General features: G+C 45.3%; 1 protein-coding gene across 2 annotated transcripts in view; it reads left to right on the top strand.

Annotated features, from left to right (window-relative positions):
• The window catches only part of Not1 (CCR4-NOT transcription complex subunit 1), a 206,566-nt gene that overhangs the window by 168,013 nt on the left and 13,981 nt on the right, over positions 1–24,572 (top strand). For both annotated transcript variants that reach the window (XM_075877698.1, XM_075877697.1), the window contains 3 exons: positions 3,938–4,177; positions 16,343–16,726; positions 16,792–17,049. In XM_075877698.1, the coding sequence (XP_075733813.1) occupies positions 3,938–4,177; positions 16,343–16,726; positions 16,792–17,049 (882 nt within the window). The remainder of the gene's footprint in view (positions 1–3,937; positions 4,178–16,342; positions 16,727–16,791; positions 17,050–24,572) is intronic.

Here is a 24,572-nt window from a genome sequence, read left to right as displayed (position 1 = left end):
GCTGCTCCAAAAGAGCATTATTGGGCGCGAAGACATATAGTGGCGCTACCATGCTGAGGCGTCCCTGTGACGTACATGATTGGATTGCTCCGCCGTCTTCTCGCGCGCAGTCCGCAGCCGCTTTCGCGTTTTCTCTTTTTATTATAATTTTCTTGTTGTACTTTACTCAACAAAATCAGTTAAATTCTGCTAAAACGTCTTCACTGACTACGAAGTGCTAAATAACTACCCTGGAAAAGTTTTACACTTCCCGGCTGCAGCGGCTGCATTTCCGATGGAGGTGGAAATGTTGTAGGCCCGTGTGCTCAGATTTTGGTGCACGTTAAAGAACCCCAGGTGGTCGAAATTTCCGAAGCCCTCCACTACGGCATCACTCGCAATCATATGGTGGTTTTGGGACGTTAGACCCCACGTACCAATCAATCAAAGTCTTCGCTACTGCGGGCGTTGTCTGCGATGGCCACCTGAATAAAAACGAGGGCCGAGCGCGCCGCCTCTGTAAAAGGTGGAAACTCATTTCGTGTGGAATCGAAGTATCGAATGGGTATTAAGGGTAAATAAACTTATCTTTGCTGCAAGAAATGTACGCAACTACACCACTTCATTCATTGTAGGTTTACGTCTAAAGAGGGCCCGCGATTTACATGACAAGCATAGGATAATTACATTTTTGTTTAGCATACATAGCCTTACGAAGCATAGCGCGAGCTGATTCTGCGCTTTGTGGGGATCAACACAGCATTCTTACAGCCGCATGCAGCCGCAACCTTTCTGTTATAATTGCGGGAAAATGTGAGAATTTGGTATCATTCTCACATTTGGTGTCATGCCGCCAAATGTGAGAATTGGGCGGCATGATTCTAATAATTATTGCACAAAATTTTATGGTGGTCACACATTGCACATTTGATTTCCATCGAGCCACACTGGGGTGAAAATTATGAATGATTGGTTCAGTTGCAGAGGTTCTATAAAGGGGTAAATAATGATTAAAAATGTGATCAGCCAGCCGTATCATTTTGCGTTCTTGAATGTGCATGCTGCAAGTTCTTGCGTACCGGGATCTAAACTGCAATTTTATGTGTCAGTAAAACTGCGTATCTCCACTTTTTTTTTTCTTTTTTTACAGCTTAATTCATAAGCTGTGTTATATTTCACGGCAGCTCCTAGAAGATGAATCAGTTCTCGAAGCTGACCACGTTTTCACCTGAAGATCAAAACAACTACATTAGGAAGTGATGAAGGCTATGGGAGACGTAATCTATAAGCAAGGAATTAATCTTGTGGGCTGAAGTCGCGGCGGACGGCAGGGGTGTTGGCAGAAATTTTTTTGGACGGAGCACCATCTTGATTAGAACGAGTCTGGAAGGCAGAGGTGGTAGACCATTATTTTGTGCGCATAAAACAGGAAAAGTTTTTTGGGAGGCGGGGGAGGGGCACAGGCTTTGTGTGCTAGCCTGTGGCTATGCCACTGGTGGCGGATGGACACTCGTGTGGTAGGGTATAGACACGGTGTCGAGCACCCGGGGAGAAAGATGGTGGGGGGCAGACTGCGGTAAAGATTACCTGGGCGAGAGAATTAAGCTTTGATTAACGAAGACTAGAGCGGCACATGTATGATGTAAGAAAGAAGGTTTCGTCAAACGTGCTGGCCAAACACGCAGAAGCAACTGGCCACAAAATGGACCGAAATAGGGTCAAAATAAAAGGAAAAGAATTGGACTTTCGAGCTATACCGACTCTGACAATTCAGACAACGGCACACATTTTAATGTAATAACGGCAACTTCCCCCACATTGCGCTCCTCTGTCCTATTTTGCCCTATTTTAAAATACTATATTTACTCGCGTAATAAATGCACTCGCATTATAAATGCACCCCCAACTTCAGTCATCAAAATTTCGATTTTTTTTCCCCTGCGTAATAAATGCCATCTCCTACATCATCCTCTACAGTCCCGCTAAATATGACACCTGGCGCCTGCTCACCCGTTATATCTCTTCCATTTTTCATTATTTTGCTGACCCACCCTGCTCCCTCCCTCCCTTTGCCCAGTTGCTGTGTGCCCTATTCTTTTATCTCTGGGCCACAGATAAGACCATCTTATCCGTGGGCCACAGCTGGGTTCACCAACAGTGTGAGTGTAGACATCGCAGCTGATAAGCACCCAGCAAGCGAAGGTCATGAAGCTGCCCACGCCAACCGACGATGGCTTCCTGCGAATACGAAAAAGTCCAGCTATGGGCACGCGATTTTCGAGTGACGACGACAGGATTTGCTGTTGCAAAGGGTCATTTGTCGCTATCGCGTCGCAAGTTTCTGGAAAACTAGAAAAAAATAGTTTGTCTTACACAAAAAACTTCGACGATTTCAGCAACTTGGTAGCACCCCCGATTCTCACTTCGCTTGTTACCCGCGCGTAGAGGAACTTCTCTTGTAGAAGCGAGGCAGCGGCCGTATTTTGTCGTTAATCTTGTTATAAACGGTCTGTTTTGATGCTTCGGGGGTAGCTTGCTGCAGTGCTGGTTACTTGCTACAATGTTAATGACATCATCACGGTGGTCGTGCGAGGTTGCCGCGAAGTTGGAAAAGTGCGTCATAGCGCACGCTCTTGGGCGCCTCTTCAGATATTGCGGTTTGAACGATTGCAAGAAAAGAAAGCCGCAAAACGCTTTATAGTGTGCGTGGGCGCCGGGGCACAGCTTGCAGAAGATAGCACCATAAACCACCGAAGATGAGTAAAGTGCAACAAAAAAGCTGTTTCCAAACAGTGTAAGCGTGTGTCGATTGCAAAAAGCTAAGCAACCTAACTTTTTTTTTGCATTACCACATTTTTTACTTCCGAAAAAGTTTTCATAAAATTTACCCCACGTAATAAATGCACCCCCCAACTTTGCTCCAATTTTTTTAGAAAGAAAAGTGCGTTTGGACCGTTTGTACATTCAGACATAGGGTGTTTGTGTTCGGACATAATCAGACCGTTCGCACATTCATCTTTCGTTGTGAATGAGGCGTCCATACGGAAACTGAAGTGATCTGCTTTTATTTGAACATTCATGGTCTGTGCTCATTTTAACCTATGGGCTCGAAATAATAACCACAACAAGAGAGAGGTGACAGTAGCACTGCCAGCGGCCATGACAGTGGCATCGCATACACAGTGAACTGTGGCACACCACCGGTAACTTTTACTGCAATTTTTTGCATTGACGTAGTCTGCAGAAGTCTGTGCACATGAAGTCTGAGCGATACAACGTTGTCAAAAATGAAAACACCGCGAAGTTGCGGTCAAAAACAACGCATCCAACTCACGGATGTGGAGATTGTCGCCGAAGCTACTGCTAAGCAGCCAAATGAAGACTCTGCCGAGGTGCATTCCGCAAGCGCTGATGGTGCCCCGCTCCCGACATCAGCTGAGGTCGTAGCTGCCTTGGCCCGATTGAAGGCACCGGCCTATCACTTATGGATCGCCTGGACTATATTGAGGACACAGTCGTCAAACACGCCATGGCCAACAAAAAGCAGGCTACTCTTTTTCAATATTTTAAACCAACACAATAAATACTATGTTTGAGTCTTCAAGTGAGTATTTACTGCACCACGCTTGAACGGTTCATAGGTTGTTTTCAGCAAGCTGTTGACGCATTTTTTTCGTGATTTTTTTATATCGAATTCTGGATATGTCGAACTATTTCGCGATCGCCGCGCCGTTCGATATATCGAGGTTCGACTGTAACTGAAGTCCACTTCCACCCCTGCACAAGACAAATTTTTCAACAGTTCTGATCTTTTCGTAAATTTTATGGAACTATAGCTTTGTTCTCATGTATCACTAAATTATTTGGAACAGTTTTCATTGTCTTCAAATACTGGAAGCTATTTTGCTTCACATTCCCTGTTTTCATATCTGATACCTATCTTCTGGGTGTGTTTCAGATGAACGTGCAAGGTATTTTGAAGACTGACGACTTGATCACCCGATTCTTTCGTCTGAGCACAGAGATGTGTGTGGAGCATTGCTACCGGGCCCTCCTGGACCAGACACCCAACAATGCAACCATTGTTCGCTCAAAGTGCTTCAACTCTCTTGATGCATACATGCGCCTGATAGCTTTGCTGGTCAAGCTCAGTGGAGATGCATCCAACCCAACAACCAAAGTCAACCTCCTCAACAAGGCTAGTCTTTCACTTTGCTTTACATGTTGTAGCATTTGGGTGTGAGCAGCTACAGTCAACTGCCTTTTTTTTTACACTTTTGCGGCACTGTCACTAGCCCCATAAATGTGAATGTATAAGAACGTCCGAAATTTCCTATGTTGAAAATCTCTGGCATCCGGTTTTTTCTCACTTTATACCTAAATTTCAGGTCCAAAACTGCAGCCTCCACGTTTGCCATATTTTTTATCTCGTAGGTTTATAGTGGCACTTTAGCTAGCCTCATTCTTTGTAATTGTAGCTGTGCCTAAAAGCCAGCTTTCTACAATGCATAGGTGTTTTGGGTGAAACTGACCGAAAATCTAAAGGGGCCGCTATCACAGCTCAGTGCGCCATTGTCTTTACAGATAAGTACTGGAAATGCATGGAGGTGGGACATTGACAGGCAGAAAACTCGCAGTTGCTGTCGATCCTTTATGAAAAGAATCCACAGCTAACTGTTCAGGAGTAGATGTGGCCTAGCACAGTTATAAGCATGCTGCATGCTTTTGATAGGCAGCAGCCCCAATGCGCTGCACCACCATTGATACTCCCTCTTCGGGCAAGACAGCAAAGTGCTCCACGTAGAAACATTGCCTTCAGGAATAAGTGCGGGTTGCCATCGATGCGCCCACATGTGGTCGGGAACACTTTTTGGTTGAGTGTGCACACTTGTTGGGCCACATACAAAGAAAACTACGGCTGTTGCGAGTTGCAGAGAGACTTATCGCCGATGCTACTTTGGTTGGAGAGATTCAAAAGTGCCTACACTTCTCCTCTAAGCAAACTCTTCTTTGACTTCTCTGCATACTTTGAGTCATTGCAGTGTTCTGTGTAAAAGCAAATTGATGGAAAGAATAAGGAAGGATGGGGTTCTGGTGGCACTACAAAAAAGCTGTTGAGTTACTGCAGTGCCAGAAGCTAATAACTCTTCAAGCCCCGTCGCGGTGGTCTAGTGGCTAAGGTACTCAGCTGCTGACTCGCAGGTCGTGGGATCGAATCCCAGCTACAGCGGCTGCATTTTCGCCTCCGTCGAAAATGCTGTAGGCCCGTGTGTTTAGATTGATGTGCCCGTTAGAAGAACCTCAGGTGGTTGAAATTTCCGGAGCCCTTTAATATGGCATCTCTCATATATATATATATGGTGGTTTGGGGATGCTAAACCCCATATTTTAATATTAAGTGTTCACCCAGGATGAACAAACTACCTTGTTTATTTATTACTTATCCATAAAAGAAGGAATTTTATTGTATTCTAAATCAGAATATAGAACTTCTATGCTAAAGCAGCCGGTACAGTAAAGGAACTTTCACATTTATTTATTTATTGAAAACTACCTTACAGGCCCAAAAGCATTGAGTAAGGGGGGTTACAGTGAATGCAGAAGTAAACTTGTAAGCAACAACTATACAATACGGGTTAATAATAACAGCATAATGTGGTGTAAAAACTAACTATTCAAAAAGTCAGTACCACTTAAAACAAGAGGTTACAACTTGCTGATGAAAATAAAAGCCAACATTTCACAACATAAAATAGCTCGAAAGTAAAACAAGTCAACCAATCTCGCGATGCTATATTAAAGAAATGCATCTCAAGTTTTTGCCTAACCGGGTTAGAATGACTATCAGAGGCGATATTGTCAGGAAGATCATTGCACATGTGGATGATGACTTGCGGTAGTGCTGATGTGTTAAACGTGTTTGTGTTACCAAACATGCTCGTGAAGCTGAGATCATTATGTAACCTGCGTGACCTGTAGAGGGGACGTTGAAGGTGCAATGACGATGTTTTGTTACTGTACACGTACTTATGAAATAGGCATAACAAGAACACGTGATGGCGAACATGCAATGCTTGGAGGGAATGATGAAGTTTAAGCTGAGTTACACTGGAATGAATGTCGTAGTTCCTAGAAATGTCACGGGCGTCTCAATTCTGAATTGCTTCCAGCAGGCTAATTTGATAATAAGTGGAAGGGGACCAAACAGATGAGGGATATTCAAGCTGCGGTTGGACGAAAGTAAGGTAAGACAGTTGTGAACGTTAGATGGACAATGACGGAGGTTTCGGCGTAAATACCCTAATGATTTGGAAGCATTAGCGCAAACAGGAGTTACGTGTTCTAGCGAGGAAAGTCCTGGTGTAAGGTGGACGCCCAGATATTTGTAGGATGATGCGCGCAAAAGTATGTCATCTTGTAAGTGGTATGAAAAGTCAGAGATGGTATGTTTTCGTTCAAAATAAACAGCTTTGCATTTATGAGATGCTCGAAGAGATGTTGCAAGATGACGTTATCCAACTTTCGAAGAGTGCCTGGTCATCTCCGGTCGTGCTCGTGAAGAAAAAAGATGGATCACTACGCTTCCTGTAGCGTGGACTGCAGGAAACCTAATAGCACGACTAAAAAAGACGTCTATCCGCTGCCCCGCATCGACGTTTTCCTCCACAGACTGCGGCGGGCCAAGTATTTTTCATCGATAGACTTGAAATAAGGCTACTTGCAGATCGAAGTTGATGAATGAGATCGTGAAAAAAAACACCTTCGTTACACCGGATGGCCTGTATGAATTCAAAGTACTTCCCTTCGGCCTCTGTTCTGCACCTGTGACATTCCGGAGAATGATGGACACTATTCTTACCGGTCTAAAGTGGCACACGTGCTTAGTTTACCTCGATGATGTTGTTGTGTTTTCTGGCACCTTTGAGGAGCACCTGAAGCGTCTGCAGAATGTGCTGGAAGCGCTCCGCTCTGCTACCCTGACACTGAAGCCAGAAAAATGCCACTTCGGTTAGAAGGAACTTAAGTTTCTCAGCCATGTTGTCAGTGCGGATGGTATTCGACCAGACCCTGATAAAAGTACCGCTGTGGCCTCGTTTCCTGTTCCACGTGGTAAGAAGGCAGTGCGTCGCATAACTACACACGCACACAGTCTTGTAGGGTGAGGGAAGTCTAAGCTCGAGCGTTAGCGCCCGCTACTTCTCATAGTTCACACATGGTTCACACGCGGTTCACTTTAGCGGGAGATAGCGTAATTTTTGTTAAATCGCATTAACCTCCTTTTTCAATGTACGGAATGCTTGCCCCGGCTATTGCAGTTCCTCTCACTTGTGGTGGAATCTCTTCTTGCATGGTTTGTAATACATTAAACCTCATTAGAACCAAATTGCATTTTACATATAAATAACTTTATATCCAAAAATTTGTTGTAAATGTATATTCCTGTATATTCCTATGTAAATGCATATTCCTATATCAACTGCAAGGCTATTCTTCATTTATTTTATTATTTCTGGATTCAATATTTAATGTTTGAGTCTGTTTGTTCTGAAATTGATTTCAAAATTCAGTAAAACCGCTTTAATTCAAAGTCGCTAGGGCCGTGAGAAAGCTTCAAATTAAGCAGGTTTTCGTATTAATAGAATGTACAAAAACTGGAATTCAAGGAATATGGAATTGTTCAAAGTAATCAGGGCTGGTCGTTTGCTGTGCTGGCTAGTTCGCAGCTCCAAGGCTTATATTTACCACGAAAGACCTGGTGTTAATTTTGCCAAAAACATGGGGGAGTGGCAAGCCTCGCTGCTGCCACGAAAAAAAAAACAACAACTAACAAACTATCGTGATGAACTGCAATGCGTGCCTGTAGAAAACCGGACATCTTCACTGCAACATAGTGGTGACATGCGAGTAGCATGTCGCCTGCTACTCACTGTGTCAGCACGTAATGATGCGACCATTCGCCCCTTCTTTCTGGTAAAATAAAGAACTTAATTATGGCCACTGTGATGAAATTCACTGGAAAATATGCTCATTGAGATTTAATAACTTAGTTTTCAAGGTAGGTATTGCAGGTCAAAACTCTGCCAGCAGTGCAAGTGCGCATATTGCTGGAGCAGTCAGCGATCGAAGGCTTGTATGCATCACGATTTCTGTCAAACTATCCTTCATTAATTTCTTTACAATCCCAGGAAGAATGGGCAAATCATGCTATATGCTGCCTGTGTGTCATCATTGTGGTGCAGTGAAGCACATCTTGTTTTCTGCAGGCACAGATTTTGGTTGACCACGAGACCGTTTCTTTTTTTTTTTTTATGGGCGAAGCTCCTTATAGCGGCACCCTTTCGTCCCTCGTAGCCGTTGTAGTAGTGTGTAACAAGTATAACATTTTGACCTCCAAGGTGGTGCCGTTGAGAGATTTCTTCTGTGCGTTGTTGAACAATAAAAGATAGTGCTCAATGTACATGCCAATGGCTGCTAAGAGGGAATGAGAGACAGGAGAATGCGGCTTTTAGTTAACGTGCACGTTGTGAATTTTTTATTGTTCAACAACGCACAGAAGACAAGAAAAGGTTGCTACGTTACACTCGCTGGGCGCAACCTCCTAAGTTTTAGAAAGGTTTAGCGAGCTTTGGGCTGCAGTGCCATGAATACAGTGAACTAGTATATACCATGAACTCGAGGTGGTTCAAGGGGGGAAATAGACACGAAGCGCAAGCCGTAAGAAAGTGCGTGTGCCTTCTCTCGTTCAGTCCTTGGAATGTCCGCTGGATGGCGGTGCTTCTATATGAAGAATTATGATGAAAAGATGCGAGATCGTGGTACTTGGAGTGTTGAAATAGGTGGACGAATGGACACACAGACAGATGCATGGATGGATGCACGGATGGCTGCACAGACAGATGGACGCATGGACGGACGCAGGAGTGGATGCATAGACGAAAGCAGGGACGGGTGCACAGATGAACGTGCGGACGCAGGAACAGACGCACGCATGGATGGACGGAAGCAAGAACGAATGGACGGACGGATGCTTTGCCCCACTATCCATCATTCACTCCGTGGATATGCTCCCATTTTTTTTTTTTTTTTTATTAGAAGTAGCGAGGCTGGGGTGCTTCAGCTGCCACTCATTAGTATTGCCATGTTGCATTGCCGTGTAGCTTTTGACAGGCGTTGCTTTTGTAGATTTGCTGTGAAAGTGCGATCGGGAATCTGCACAATGCAATAAAAGAAACTCATTATCTTCAAAAATATTCATAACACAGAAAATTCAAAATATACATCTTGAAGATAAATGACTAATAAACAGTATAAAAAAAACAAATTTTGTATAGAATGCCTCTATTAACATAGATAAATTGGAATCGAGCTGTGCTTCATTGCTTGTGTCATGCGGTGAAGAACTCAACAGCTTGGTTTTTCGTGAGACTCGAGGGAGCTCGTACTTTTTTTTTTTCAATAACACTTTTTTTGTTTTTTTGCAATAAGAGCCTGCACGTCTTCTATTATAGATGGATGCCTGTAATGTAAATAATTCGTCTCTAAATCAGATGTCCTATGCACTTCGCTATTTCGTCTAGCGCCGCCGCTTTCCATGAGCCACCTCACTTGTCATTTCAGTAAATGCATCTAAGCATATTTCTTTGTTTTTGCACATCGTATTTAAAAAAAGAACAATATCATGTTCGGTCCTAAAATGTTTTTCGCTGCTCCGTAGTAAGGACCAAGATGTGCTCCGGTGACTCTTTCTCATGCAGTAGGCTCAGCAGCCGGTGCCAGCACACTGTGCACCAGCAAAGTGTGGACCTTGCACGTAACCAGAGTAGCTATAAGATTGTGCACAAAGGTTGTAGCTACGCACTTGAGGCAGAGAAGACAACTTGAGGCCGTAAAGAAAACAAACCCATGAACGACTAGGAATGTCTTAGGCTGATACAAAACATCCCTGCCACAAAACTTGAAGTTTGGGTTCTGTCATTCACTGACTCTAAGCTCGTCCTCATTATGTTCAGGTGGGGTTAAAAGACAGTCTTGAGCAGCGTAACTTAGAAGTGTGGCAGCTTGGGCTAGTTGGTATGGCATGACAATAGTTATAGCGCGGGAACAAAACGACGACACAGAGACAAGAAAGACACGAGCACTCATGTCTTTCGTGTCCTTCTTGTCTCTGTGTCGTCGTTTTGTTCTCGCGCTATAACTATCGTCATCGTTGAGAGTGTGTTCCTTGCAGCGTTGGTTCGTGCGCAAGACGATGACGGCGTAGGAGCGATTAGGGACACTAGATGCAACTCTGTGCCTGATATAATCACACAAGCGAAACCAAAGCTGCTGAAAACTGGCCTAGAAGGCCACCTCCACACTTTACACAAGCGGCGAACTATCAGAAATATTTTTTTGTAAAATGAATTTTCCCCGACTCCTAGCAACGGCTCTCTATTGACTAGCTGGCATAAATTTCTGGCAATTATTAGTGCTCAACAATTATTACTGTCAGATGGTGAAGATGACATATTGAATTGATATTTGACTTGCAAAGGTTATTTTTATTACAGAACTTTGATATTACTGTAGCATAAGCACGAGGGGCATGCACTTATGTGAAGTTCCCAAGCTATGTGCATTTTCCCAATAACATACACACATTAGTTCGTGTAAAGGTCTCAGAAGTCACTATGTAGCCAAGACTGGCAAATTCAAACTGATTCTGAAAAGGGGCTTGACTAACTACTAGAAAGTTCTGGGTTTACGAGAAACAAATTCGACGTCCCAAAATCGACGAACCAAACATCACCGGTGATCAATTTAAATAGGCGTGGTAACTAACCGAGCTGGTGCTGAAATGGGCAAGGTAGGCGTGGTAATAACCGAGCTGGTGCTGACCGCCACTGCAAATTATCCGCTCAGACTTGCATTGCGAACTACGGGATTGCGAAAATATTTCAGATTAAATGGGACTTCGAAATAACGGTTTGAATTCATGAGGTTTTACTGCTAATAGCAGTTGGCCATACAAAGCAGTGGATAATAATAATAGCAGAGAATACAAAGCACTGGGCAGCAAAGCCTGGTGGTCATTGATTTTAAAGAGAGGTGCCATGCTTTCTCAAACACAAGAAAGGAGTTTTGATGCAACATGTGTATTCCTTAAAAAGGTATGGATGAGAAAAAATACATGTCGTTTTTGTTTTGTTTGATACAGCTTTTCAGGGGGACACGGCCTTCGAAAACCAAAAAATCCAGTTTTAGTAAACAGTACTTTTGGTCATTATAATCTATCAACTAGATCCTCTGTTAATATCAGCGCCGAATTCACGCTAAAAGTGCCTCAAATAAGCTATTTAGCTAGCCGAGGGAGCACTTGAGGAGCTGCCTCGGCTAGCTCGTCAAAAATATTCTAACTTCGTGGGCACGCCGTTTCTCCCCTGCTCAACCGAGCGCCGCCATCTTGGTCATGTTTTGTTCGTGATTTTCGCTCTTTTTTTTTTCTCCCCTATCAGAGGCGACAACAGTGGCGTGGTTGAGGTGTAACTGGCTTGCGATTGGGTAGCTTGCAGGGTACTAGAGTTTCCCGCTTTTTAAACGCGGAGCTACAAATGAACGGAGCGCGCGCTCTTTCGGGGCGAGGAGAAACGAGTGGTTGCTATTGGCTGGTTCGCACACTCACGTGCTCATCTCCCGCGCATGGTGCAGCCACCGCCCGGCGGCGCCCGCGCGACTCGTCTGCTTTGACCCCTTCGTTTCAAATATTCTCGTGCTACTTCGTCTTTTGCGATCGGCCTCGGCACTGTCATGCAAATCGTCTTGACGAGATTATAGTTCTGCGCAGCCCTCCGATCGTCGAGTTCTCCCGTGCCTTCTGCTCGAACAGCCGCAAGTTGCCAGACGCATGACCGACGCAGCTCTTTGTGCAGAGGGGGTTCTTCGGAAGATTTAAACGTAGCTTCTGGCAATGGGTCGGACGTTTCTCAGGAAATGCGCGACTGCACTCGCTTTTGGAACTCAAAAGCGCCGACCGCCTATTCCACAGCATTCATGGAAAACCCCCAGCAGGTCGGCAGTCAGTCGGTGATAACCAAGTCACCCTGGATCCTCGGCCGTCAACAAGCTTTTGCTACCTAGCGGACAATGCAGAGGTGGCGCAACGCAGGTGCCTGTCCGAGTCATCAACAGAAGGCATGCTTATCAATGTTATAACGCATCAGCATGCATGCTCTCCTAACTGGGATCGGCCTGTTCAGCATGACTATGAAACGATCGATGCGGAAATGACAAGCGCGTCGGCAGACACCGTCAATGAACAGAGTGATAACAAGACTTTGCTCGGCGAGCTTTCTGCGATTTAAGGACATATTCAATCATGCTTCCTGTTCGCCGAAACGACAGAGGCGCAGTCAAAAACAGTTTGTGAGTCGCTCGGCGCGATGTCCGCAACTGAGCAGAAATTCACACTGATCGCATCTCAGGAACGTGAAACGATATCTGCGCCGGAAAAATACATGCTTTTTTCAGATGGCTGCTCCCAGTCATTGATTGGGAAAACACTCTGCCCAATTTGCCATGAGCAAAACTTTGATTGGGCTTGCCGTGAAAATGGTGCTAAAATGTTGTTCTTGTGGCACAGCCATGCCTCACCGCAGTGGTCTAGTGGCTAAGGTACTCGGCTACTGACCCGCAGGTCGCGGGATCGAATCCTGGCTGCGGCGGCTGCATTGCTGATGTGGGCAGAAGTGGTGTAGGCTCGTGTGCTCAGATTTGGGTGCACGTTAAAGAACACCAGGTGATTGAAATTTCCAGAGCCCTCCACTACAGCATCTCTCATAATCATATGGTGGTTTTGGGATGTTAAGCCCCACATATCAATCAATCATTGTGGCACAGCCAGCTCTCACTGGTCGTCAAAGAGAAAAGAAGGTGCCAGAGTCTTTGATATAAATGTTAGATCAGTTCAGGCAATCAGGAGCATTGGAAAAAGGACCTACTGCTAAAACAACTTCTGTCATTTATAAATGATATTTACAAATGTCATTTATGAATTAATAAATGACTACTGCTATGACTTATGTACAGGCTGTCAAGAATACATATGAAGAAATAGAAGCGAACTTCACGAAAAACATTACTGGTGTACAATGGCACATGGCTAATTTGTGGGCACACCTCGCACATTGGTGTAGTCTGTGTAATTGAATTTTACACGGGTGTGGTGATTGACTGCACAGTGTTGTTTAATTTTTGCCTTGGGTGTACGCTAGGGCACTGGAAAGTCACCCTACATACGAAGAATGGAGGAAGGCACACCAGTGCCAAAAAAACACCGATGTAGGTGAAGGGCGTATGGAGGTTAAAGCTGCACCGCAGCTTTCTGGGCACTCGATCAGCAAAAATGACTTCAGGTACACAAATGTGATTTGTGATGGAGACAGCCGCACCTACGCAGCCCTATGCAATGTTCAGACATATGGATTCACCATTCACAAAAAAGGACTGTGTGAACCATGTCCAGAAAAGGATGGGCACCGCGCTCTGCCCTCTTGTGAGCAAAGCAAAAAAGGGAGAGACACTTGGATGAAGAGGTGGCCTTACGCAAGATCTTATAAAGAGTCTCACCAGCTATTAATGCCTGGCCCTGCGAAGCAACTCAGATGTGCAATATATGCAAGGGGCGGTGATGGCTGTGATAGTATGTGCCGTGGTTGTGAAACAGAAACTCATACCTCATGTGTGTGCCATGCGGTGGCGAAGAGGATGCAATTTATGCGCCTATGTGCCGGGTGGAATCGACGACGAAGGCTGTGACAGCTCGTGAGCAGCAGCCTCGCAGGTTCGTGACCAACATTTCGGCAGTGCGAGGTGCTGTGTTCGAGGCAGGACTACCTCGCTTGCTGTCTGGCTCATAGGCTTCACCCCAGCCACGTCGCTACCTTTCCACCAGCTGAGTGCTCAGCCTCCACTAGGTAACAGGCCCAGGACGGCCAACGTGGCGTTCGGCTCGCTGGACGAATGGTTCAAGAGAGCTGGCACCAGGTTCCTGATCCCCCCTGCCTGTTCCTGAGCCAGGGTTTTTGAGCCAGGGTTCTTGAAACCTGGCCTTGCCTCGCTGGTCTAGGAGGGCTAGCGTGGATCTTTGTGCTGCTGCTGGTGCCCATGGGCACAACTACCTGCCGCCGCAGCACATCTGTCATTGAGTCGGGTTAGCCGATCGTGGCGTTGAGCCAACCGAGTTGTCACCGCACGCGTAGGCGCTGCATCAACAGGACGTCGCCAACCTGAACTGTAGGCCAAACATTCTCTTTATTTCACTGGCTTATCCGCGTGCATATTAGCCCTAGTGTGTAGTTATGTATAAGTGCGAAGTGCGTGGAATGTATCTGACGTGTGTTTGTGCACTGGCGTACTGTCAACTTCTTTCTGGAGCGGTCTTGCCCCAATATAACGTCACAATGGCAACACTCCACAATTCATTCACTGATGTCGCACCCCGTCATCAGCTGTGTCCTCCTTATGCCCTCTGCTGGTGCAGGCACCGTTCGGCAGAAGCCACCAGCTCCACATAAGTACAACATTCTCAGCAAGGTTATAGAAGCACTGCGACCCATCTATCAACGCCTTTCCAACCCTCAACTGCTGGCTCTATGTAGCGACAACAAGACTCAAAATTCTGCTTAGAATCTCCAATTTGTGATTTGGTCACTGATATCCAAACAGTAGCAAAGTATAATACAGGCAGCTTGCAAGCTTACATCGAGATTTGCATGGCACTAAGTGTAAAACCTGGAGCCGTTGCCTTGCAGAGGGCGGCAGAAAACGACAACCAGCGTGCTAGAAAATTGTCAAACATGCACCAGATGAAGAAGCAGAGGACCAAAAGGCCACCTGCAGGCATGGACACCAAAGACTACTATTCTGGTGCATTTTGATGAAGGTTGTAGTGTACACCTATCCTGAAGGTGTACGGCCCCTAGCGTGGGTCCGGTGTTAGCGAGCTGCAGGGCACGCATTAACTGTCGCCGTGCCGAGAACACGGTACTGCTCAAAGTCGCAACACTTTATTGCCTGCAGCAACACCAAGAACGCAGTACAGAGCTCATTGCAACAGGGGCAACTGCAAAGCAAATCGGCTTATCCGCGCCACGGGCGAGATCTACACAGGGTGCCGCGAGCACGTCTCGGTGGTTCACGGTGACACTGGGCCAACAGGGCCCGCCCGGTCGCTTGAGAGAGGGCGAAACTCCGGTCTCATTGGCTTTGAGAGATACGGGTCGGCGTAGTACGACCATGAGCGAAGACACCGCACCGCTCGTCGGCCTAGCGTTCGAAAGGGACAACAAAAGGTGAGCGTTCGTCGCGGGGGCAAGGCGCCGTTGGTGAAGTCTGACGAGCCCCTAACAATAGGAGCCGACGGATGGAAAAAAAATGCATGCTCACCCTCAGTCGTCCTGGAGAGATCTGACTCGCTCCTGACGCGCGTGCAACCCAAGACTCCACGCACGGCGCCACAGTCGACATCCACTACCGAGTGAGAGGGATTAATCGGCACTCCCACTCCCCCAGCGCGAAAGACCACTGAGGAGGGAAGAGTCATGGCAGGACATGAGAATGGCTGAAATAGATGGCAAAGCCCGCGCTATGGCGGCGGGCTAGCCTCAATTCTCACAAGGTTAAGTGTCATAAAAACTTTGAAAGCCTTTTTCTCTGAAGTGTGTTTTGGGCACTTAGTGTTGCTTGTGAAAAGTATAGCGTGGCAGTGACTGGGCCAAATTATATATATTTTTTTTCATTCCTTGAAGCCTCGTTGACAGGATGGCATTATTCATTACTTTGCTAACGATGTAGTTTTCTTATGTGATAATTAGTGCATGCAAAGCTCTGATGCAATACATGAAACTGATGGGGATGTTATTTGTAAAACGAAAAAGGAATTGGCAATTTTCGATAATGCCATCCTTTGTCGTGTTTTTTTAAATTAATATCGAAACCCCTGTGACCTTCCTGGAATGGTTTGTTAGAATGCTAGGCTTTTCACCAACAGACTGTCATCAGATTATGTAATGTAGTATAACTTGAAAACTACTTGAGATATTGCAATGAAACTTCATATATAGCTATTCGAGACACTCTTCAGTATGCCTGCCAAATTTCGTTACTCTAGGTCAACAAACAAAAAAGTTTTTTGATTGCCTTACAAGGGTATGTTGTCAAAAGTTTCGGGCATATTTTCAATTTTGAATCATCGACCTATTTCATCAGCTCTTTGACGTTATATAATGGTTTTATGTCTGAAGTTCATTTTTAACGTTCTGGCAATACAGCGTGTGGCACTCGTAAATTGTATTTATCGGCTAATCTTCTTTTTTTTTTTTTTCAGGTGCTTGGCATTGTGGCAGGTGTATTGCTTCAGGATCATGAGTCACGGGGCCTGGAGTTTCAACAGCTTCCTTACCATCGCATTTTTATGATGCTTTTCCTTGAGCTGAGTGCACCCGAGGCAGTTCTGGAAGCCATTGGCTTTCATGTGTTGATGGCCTTCTGCAATACTCTGCATGTTCTGCAGCCATGCAAAGCTCCTGCTTTTGCTTACTCCTGGCTAGAACTCATCTCACATCGTGTGTTTTTGGGCCGCGTCCTTGCTCTGACTCCACAACAGAAAGCATGGGGAATGTTTGCCCAGCTGCTCAATGACTTGTTCAAGTTCCTGGCTCCCTTCCTTCGCAATGTGGACCTTGAGAAACCCATCCAGCTTCTTTATAAGGTAAGCCTGAAACAACCCTCTGGGCTTCCTGTGCTTCTGCAAGACGTATCCCTTCTCTTTTGCAGGGCACTTTGCGGGTGCTGCTGGTGCTGCTCCATGACTTTCCAGAGTTTCTGTGCGATTATCACTATGGTTTCTGTGACTTGATTCCAGCAAACTGTATTCAAATGCGCAATCTAATCCTTAGTGCATTTCCTCGACACATGCGACTGCCTGATCCTTTCACACCGAACCTGAAGGTGGAAGTACTGCCAGAAATCACGCAAGCCCCTAGAGTCCTCACCAATTTTGCTTCAGTCATCCAGCCTCAGAGCTTCAAAAAGGCAAGTGTTGAAGCATAGAACATCTATAGTACTTGACTCTCTTGTCTCTTCTTCGTCTATGATGGGGGCACATCTGTGGTCTCAGTAAAGCCTGATTATGATGTGCACTTTTTTTAGGGATAGAGATTATTTTGCTCTTTATTAACTTCTAGACATGACAGCCCAGAGTTTGTAGTTTCACACATTTTACAGCTGAGCTGTCTTGCCTCCCATCTGTCCATTTTGTGATGTAGATGGTAAACTATCATACTGGTGTGCGCTTTCTTCTTGACCTGCTGCACTTTCTCAACACGCGTGGCCGGGGCGTGCTATATTGCTGCACCGATTTGTCTTGTGTGGGATGCAATAACTCAGATTGTGAAAGATCAAGTACAGGGAGAGGAAATATACAGAAAGAAGGCTCCTACTTGGAGCCTGTCTGGTCTTCGCTAATAAGTAAATAAAAAGAAAAACATTAAAAGACAGAAAAAAGAAACGGATACATAAAGATTGAAACGGACACAAAAAAAAAAAACAGAGAAGAAAGAAAGGGGGCAAGAGATAGAAACATATGCAAAAACATTTTAATGCCAAGAGATATCCAATCGAACCCAATCGATACTTAGCCAATACTCGTGATTTACGTGTCATCACGTGAACACTCTGTGCATTGGCACGTGCCTATACTCGGGGACAACTCTTTCTGTGGCAATGAAAGGGCATGTGCTGTCGGCGTGTGTCACCACAGCAGAATATTGCGCCACAAATGCGTCTGTTTTCTGCATGAAAATTATAAAAAAAACATAATTATATCTTCTACGGGATGCTGTTTATAAAGAGACACTGAAGGAACCGAGGAGATATAATTATTTGTTTTTCTTTATGAAGTGTGATTTGGTATTTTGTGCGTGAGAAAACGTTACACATTTTAGTTGCACGTCATAATAAAAATGGCGTCTTCGCCTTTAGGAGAGTGCAAGTCGCCCTCTAGCTATTCTCACGACTCGCCAAAGGAGCTTGTGTCGAATTTCCCTCATAAGTGGCTGTGTAAGCAGATGTAGCAAGATTTATGCTGTGTTATTTATTTGAGCACGGTTGCTATTCGAAAAACAAGTCTAGCTGGACTACTTCACAAAAGAGTACATGTGCACTAGCTCCGCCCCCGGTAGCTTTCCCTTTATTGCCACAAAATTGCCACAGAAAATTGTCCCTGGGTATAGTAAAGCCAGATTCATGAGTAGTACTGACCAGTTCTACTCACTCGGCCCCAGCCTTGCACAACTCGGTGATAGCTGCACAAATTGTTTTGTAAACATTTCTGCACAATATGTTGAACACACTTTTTTTTTTACCATACATCTGTAGCTCTGTAAATGTGTTGCCGTTTTACATTTCGCTGACTCCCATGCCTTTTTTAGTGCTCCTTATTAACTCTTTTCGTTCCTGCACTATTCAAATCGATCACCAGTGGTTGACTCTTTGGTTCATCAATTTTGGCATGTTAAATTTGTTTCTCGTGCACTCAGCACTTTCTTGCAGTTAGTCCAGCCACTCAACTTTCAGAATCAATTTGAGTTTGCCCATTTTGGCAACATAATGATTTGTGAAAGTAGTTTGCGCGAACCAATGTGCATGTGTTGTTGGAAAAATGCACTAACTGGCACACTTGAGAAAAGTGCGTGCCCCTCATGATTATGCTGCAGTAGCATTGAAGGCTGTGGGGTTTATACGTCTTCTGTGCCTGCACCACGCCATGCAAGCAACTTTATAAGGGGGTGTGCGCCCCCACAAGGTCTGTAATCAGAAGAACCTTTGCTAACCAAATATCAAATTAAAGAGTCAGCTTCGCAATTTGGGAGTGTTTAGCAGTAATAATTGCCAGAAATTTATTCCATTCCCCCCCGCAGGGGCGCCTGCGCAAGCAGGCATTTGGTGTGTAGCGACACCACGGACCCAAGCTAACGGGGCGAGTTTCGACTCCCTCCCACGCCTAGCCGTGCGTGACTTTGCCGTGCCCGGGGAAAAGGGGATCCTGGGGGTTGAGCCAATGCTGGGTGATTGGACCTTTAAGGCCCCCCAGTGGCGGCAACACACCTCTTTGGCCCCGGCTTCACGTAGACGGCACCCCCGGATTGACCCGCCCGGGGGGAATCTGCAGTCGCCTTTTCCTGTCTCCACCTCACATCTTCGTCTTTTCTCTTACTTTAAATCTTTCCTGTCCTCTACTCTGTTCCGTTGACTTCCGTGTTTTCTGGCGGCAAGGGTTAACCCTGTGTGGCTATCCTACCTTGGATACACCATATTCGGTTATAGTGGTGGTGTACAGCTCGCGTTTGCAGGGCCTTGGCTTACAGATCCTGCAGCGTCCCCTTGTAGGACTCCATGGTGGGTGGCTGGTGCCGCTGCCGAAAATAAACCTTTTCATATGGCTAGTTCCTTCCCCCACTCCCTGATCGCCCTCAAAAAAGAGGGCGCACCGATGAAGTCTTCCAGTTTTTTGGTCACCAGAGAGTATCCTTTCTGCGATTCCACGTTATTCACGCTGACACACCCGGCAAACCAGTGCGAACACTTTCACCTTTTCTTGTTTCGAAGTCTTTGACAGCAATCTTTGGCCCAGGATATAAAGCATCGAGAATGGCAAGGGGTGACCTCCTGTTGGAGCTCCGTGACCAGAAACAATATGAAAAATTGCCTAATCTAGTGAAATTTGGAGATACCAAAATCATAGTAACCCCACACCGAACCATGAACACCACCCGCGGTGTTGTTTCAGATGATGACCGGCTAGGGCTGACGGAGGCTGAACTCCTGGAGGGTTTCAGCGAACAGAATGTCATCAACATGAAACGAATTAGGATGAGACGTGATGGCAAAGAAGTCCAGACTAAGCACCTAATACTTACGTTTAATTCAAGTGTACTGCCCGACTCTGTTGAGGCTGGATACATCAAGCTTTGAGTCAGGCCATATATACCAAACCCTCTACGATGTTTCAAATGCCAGCGGTTCGGCCACAGTTCGCAGAACTGCCGAGGCCGCCTCACTTGCGCGAATAGCAGTGCTGAAGAACACACATCTGATGCCTATGAAAACTCTCTTCACTGTGCGAGCTGTAATGGGGAGCATGCCGCATACTCACGGTCATGGCCATGCTGGAAAAAAGAAAAGGAAATTATTACAATTAAAGTAAAACAAAACATTTAATTTAAGGAGGCACGAAGGCAGGTGTCCTGCCTACCAGAAACTAGCTTTGCCGAAGTGGCGCGTCAGGGGGCAGCGCCACGACGGCCCCCGGCGGCTGTCTGGCACACGTGTAGTGAGCTGGCGGTGACGCCATCCGCCCCCTCGGCGGTTGCAGCCAGTGCTGCTCCGCCATCTAAGAAGGACCCACCAACCTTCGGGCTGGGGGCCGCGAAGGCCTTGTCTTTTGAGGCGAGGCCCTCAAAACAAATGCAGCGGTCGCAAGAGCGCTTGTCCAGTGCCTCGCAAGAGGCAATGGACACAACTCCGAGCGTGAGGGCGCAGCAAGCGCCTAAGGATCGGCGCGACTCCGTCGACCGATCCAAAAAAGAAAAATCTCGTGTCACGGCCCCTGGAAAGGGTCCGTAAGCTTACATTCCATTCTTGAGCACACAACACAAAACACATCTAAAATGGACACACAAATACTACAGTGGAATGCCAGAGGTCTGTTTAATAACCTAGATGATATCTAAGACTTGCTTAATGACTATCAGCCAAAAGTGTTCTGTGTTCAAGAAACTCATTTAAAGTCGACTCATGTGAATTTTTTAAATCAATACGTGGTTTTTTGTAAAGATCGAAATGGTGGCAATTTCTCTTCTGGAGGTCTGGCCATCATTGCACAAAAAAACGTAGCATGCCAGCACATTGTGCTACAAAGCTCTCTTGAGGTTGTGGCTGTTCGCGCTATTCTATTCAACCGTCTTATATCTATCTGCTTGATCTACATAGCCCCTGATAAACCATTCAATAAAACAGAGTTCGAAAAGCTTATTGATCAGCTTCCAGAACCATATGTGTTAATTGGAGGTTTTAATGCTCACAGTTTGCTATAGGGTGATACCAAATGTGATGCGAGAGGTCGTGCAATAGAAAACTTTCTTCTCGCATCTGGAGCCTGTCTGCTCAATAAGGCAGAGCCAACATACTTCAGTACCACACACAATACATATTCATGCATAGATTTAGCCATTGGGTCACCGTCACTCCTACCTTACTTAGATTGGAAAGTTATTAATAATCTATATGGAAGTGACCATTTTCCAACTCTTTAAGTAACAAAACAACGGGATGACCGGCCGTCTTATCCTAAAAAGTGGAACTTTCATGTTGCAAACTGGGTGAAATTCAGAGAGCTATGTACACTACACCTCGAAGAGGTAGACCATTTGGACGTAGTAGAGATGGCCAACTATATTTCTGAATACATTCTTACTTGTGCAAAAAAGTGCATACCGCAGTCCAGGAATGATAAGGTTAACACAAAGCCATGGTGGAATCGGGAGTGTGAAATTGCTAAAAAACGGCAAAACAAAGCATGGAGGACTTCGCTACCCAACAGCAGAAAAATTGATAACCTTTAAAAGTTGCAAAGCGAATGGCAGGCGTGTTCGCCGTATAGCCAAACGAGAAAGCTGGGCACGCTATATATCCTCAATAAACTCCTACACAGACGTCAGCAAGGTTTATAATAGGGTGCATAAACTTAAAGGACAAGGCCCAAATCCCTTCGCTTTGGTGAATGACTGCGGTGATACAATAGAAGAACAGGCAAACGCTCTTGGCGAACACTTCGAGAAAATGTCAAGCTCAGAAAACTATACCACTAAGTTCTTACGCCACAAAAGCATAGCTGAAAGTGTACCTCTGTGCCGGAACAAGCCTGTATGAGACGGATACAATAAACCACTAACACTGTATGAACTGAAGCTTGCCCTTGGTTCCTGTGGAAGTTCTGCTCCTGGTTCTGATACAATTACCTATGAAATGATCAGAAATCTCCCTGATGAAACCCTGAACTGCCTTTTAGCACTTTAAAACAAGATTTTCAATACCGGCAAAATACCATCTGCTTGGAAGGAGGCAATAGTACTACCAATCCTTAAACAGGGCAAAGATCCCTCTTCGGTAAATAGTTACAGGCCTATCGCCCTCACAAGCTGCCTACTCAAAGTGTTTGAAAAAATGATTAACTGCCGCTTGGTCTATTACTTGGAATACAACGGCATATTGGACCCGTGCCAGTCTGGTTTCCGTACAGCTAGATCCACAACCGACAATCTTGTCCTCCTCGAGTCGCGTATACGTGACGCATTTGTACACAATCAATACTGCCTGTCTGTTTTCTTTGATCTTGAGAAGGCATATGATACTGCCTGGCGATAAGGAATCCTGCAAGATCTACTGTCTTTCGGAATATGTGGCAGGTTGATTACCATCTTAAAAGATTACCTGTCTGAAAGGAAGTTCCGTGTAAGAATAGGTACTGTGTTATCGCGCACATTTCTTCAAGAAAATGGAGTGCCGCAGGGAGGAGTATTAAGCTGCACACTATTTATAGTTAAAATGAACTCTCTTAGCTCTGTTATTCCACCTGCGATATCGTACTCTGTTACGTGGAGGACATTCAAATTAGTTTCAAATTGTGTAACTTGACTGTATGCGAACGCCAGATACAGTTAGGTGTTAACCGACTTGCAAAATGGGCTGACGAGAATTGTTTTAAGTTTAACACTGACAAGACTACTAGTGTGCTTTTCTCGAGACGACGAGGTGTGCATCCTGACCCCTGCATACTAATGAATGGACAAAATATAGTCATCGCGAAAGAACAAAAATTCCTCGGTGTAATTTTTGATTCCAAACTCACCTTCATTCAGCACATAAAACAGCTGAAGTTAAAATGTCTCAAGACTATGAACCTTTTAAAGATTTTATCACATCAGTCATGGGGGACAGACAGGCACTGTCTCATATCTCTGTTTCGAAGCCTGGTTCTGTCACGCATAGACTATAGATGCATAGTATATCAGTCAGCTTCAAGGACAGCGCTGAAAATGTTGGACCCTGTATACCACTTAAGTATCTGGCTGGCACTTGGTGTCTTCCGTACCAGCCCTATTCACAGCCTTTATGCAGATTCAGATCAGTGGCCACTAGACTATCAGCGTACGCATCTAGGAGTCAACTATGCAGTTAAGATCATGTCTCTGAAGCAGCACCCATGCAAAACACTTATGAACGATGTGTCTACTACCCAGTTATACCTAAACCGTCCTTCTATCGCCCCACCGTTTCCATTGGCAATAAGACCTGCAGTAGAAAAACTTGCAATTTTTTTCAATGACTTAGAAGGAAGTGACCATGTCGAACACATCCCTCCCTGGCAGCAGTGTCCAGTCACTTGTGACTGGTCTTTCAAAGACATCATAAAGGAAAATTGTCCAAGTGCACTCATTGAGCAACATTTCTTGGCCCTTGAACACGAATATCGTTCAACCGCGTTCTTCTCTGATGGCTCAAAGTCTCAAACATCTGTATCTTGTGCAGCCTACGGACAAAAGTTCTCGGACACCAGAACCTTGCATACACATACCGGCATTTTCACAGCAGAAGCCTATGGTATCCTGCTTATTATACAACACATTAAACAACACAAGATACAGAAGTCTGTAGTGTACACAGATTCTTTAAGTGTTGTCGGGGCCCTGTCTTGTGGCAAGTACAGCAAGAACCCTACTTTCAACAAGCTCCTTAACGAAATCTATGCAGCCTACAACCTAAAACTTTCTATTGTTATTTGCTAGGTTCGAGGTCATTCTGGAATTGCGGGCAATGAAATAGTGGACAAGAATGCACGAGAAGCCGCTGGTCGGCAAACCATAGATATAACCTCTGTTCCAGGTGTAGATCTAAAACCTGTTGTACGTAGAGGTCTACGCAACCACTGGCAAGCTGAATGGGACAGAGAAGTCTACAACAAACTCCACCTTGTAAAACCCCAGCTGAGAAAAGTTATACCACAAAAACTCAACAGGTTCGCCGAAGTCACTCTAACACGGCTCAGAATAGGCCACACTTATGCCACACATAAACACCTTTTGACAGGCACTGATCCACCTACATGTATACACTGTGGAGAGAGTCTAACCGTTGTGCATGTCCTCATACAATGTCCTGTGCTTCACCAAGCACGACTGACCCATTTCAGGGAGCTCTATTGATATCATATCCCACTTCATCCAGCGCTGTTTTTATCACTTGATGCAGTGGTTGACCTTAAAAGACTTCTTCATTATCTTGGGAAAGTCAAATTTTTAAGAATGATATCATTCCATCCTAGCCACCAGGCTGCGCCTCAAGTGTGAGGTACCGCCTGGTGCATAAAAAGTATGTCTGAGCCTTCGCAGTTCTTGCTTAGGCAAGGACTTCAGCTGCGAGGGTCTTGGGCCTTGCAGACTAATTTATCATCACAGACATCAGCCTACGAAATAAGTTTTTTTTTTAAATCAAAGTGA

The sequence above is a fragment of the Rhipicephalus microplus genome, chromosome X (assembly GCF_043290135.1).
Source record: "Rhipicephalus microplus isolate Deutch F79 chromosome X, USDA_Rmic, whole genome shotgun sequence".
Lineage (NCBI taxonomy): Eukaryota > Metazoa > Arthropoda > Arachnida > Ixodida > Ixodidae > Rhipicephalus > Rhipicephalus microplus.
This window is presented reverse-complemented; position numbering and strand designations above follow the sequence as displayed.